Here is a 1,023-nt window from a genome sequence, read left to right as displayed (position 1 = left end):
TGTTTTACTTTTTCTATTTGATTCCAACCTCAAAACTCAGATGAACTGAAATAACATGCATAAAGAATACCACTATCTTTTGAAGATGTGAATTAAAATATGAAACATCATATCAAAAGGTACAGTAAATATGTCTCCAATATACAAATATAGTAAGATCCAACTGAAATATACAGGAGAAGTGATTTTGAACTTTTTTATATCTGAAATATACGGAAAATATTTAAAGATATTCTTACATCTAGTGATTTGTAAATTGAATTTTACTGACAATTGCTTCCCACAGAATAAGCTGCTAATTAAAAAAACACCATGTCTGTCCTTCTGTGTATCTACATATAAAGAAAAAAATGACAAAGACTTGCTGACTCATAGAGATGAGACCATAAGCCCCCACCTACATTAGTACTTTTCTGATTAGGACACAGACCTGCAATAATCTGGCCATCTAAGCTTACTGCTGGGCACAACTAGTTAGACTCAATGATACTATGTAGTAATGGTAGTGAAAAGGCATGGTTATGTGCACAACTTCCTATCTAGCTACAAACGTTAATGAAGCCAGTTTCAGAAATATTGCATTAAACTGTGTCCTGCTCTGTGTATGGGTTCCTCTTTTTAAAGGCACAGTTTATTTACTAAGTGCCTTAGTTATATTTGGTATCTGAAATAAGAAAACTAACATGAAAACATTTAGTCATCCAAAGAAAAGCTCACTTCTTTTCCTGTGCTAATGCAGCCATTTATCTCTGATATAATTCCTCTAGTCAACATCTTGAATAAAATCATTCGAGTTCTGGGATCCAACACCTAAAAAGAAATGCAAAAAATAAAAAGTTCAGAAAGATGGTGCCAAATATTTCTCATTAAAACATGTGACAGTTAAACTGAAGAGCTTAACTGTACTATGCTCTCCTGGCTGACTAAACAAGAGTCACTATTATGGTGTTTTTATTCGCTCTGATTTTTAATAAACAAAATGTGAGGTGAAGGCTAAAGGTACCAGGGACAACAAACCAACAA

At 33.1% G+C, this 1,023-nt stretch overlaps 1 protein-coding gene across 4 annotated transcripts in view; it reads right to left on the bottom strand.

Moving 5' to 3' along the window:
- RIOK1 (RIO kinase 1) overlaps window positions 1–1,023 on the bottom strand; it is a 25,403-nt gene that overhangs the window by 13,041 nt on the left and 11,339 nt on the right. For all 4 annotated transcript variants that reach the window (XM_008580088.1, XM_008580090.1, XM_008580089.1 and 1 more), the window contains one exon: window positions 718–810. In XM_008580088.1, the coding sequence (XP_008578310.1) occupies window positions 718–810 (93 nt within the window). The remainder of the gene's footprint in view (window positions 1–717; window positions 811–1,023) is intronic.

Source organism: Galeopterus variegatus, unplaced genomic scaffold (genome assembly GCF_000696425.1).
Source record: "Galeopterus variegatus unplaced genomic scaffold, G_variegatus-3.0.2 Scaffold2016, whole genome shotgun sequence".
NCBI lineage: Eukaryota > Metazoa > Chordata > Mammalia > Dermoptera > Cynocephalidae > Galeopterus > Galeopterus variegatus.
Note: the sequence above shows the minus strand (reverse complement) of the source record. Positions and strands in the feature narration are given on the sequence as shown.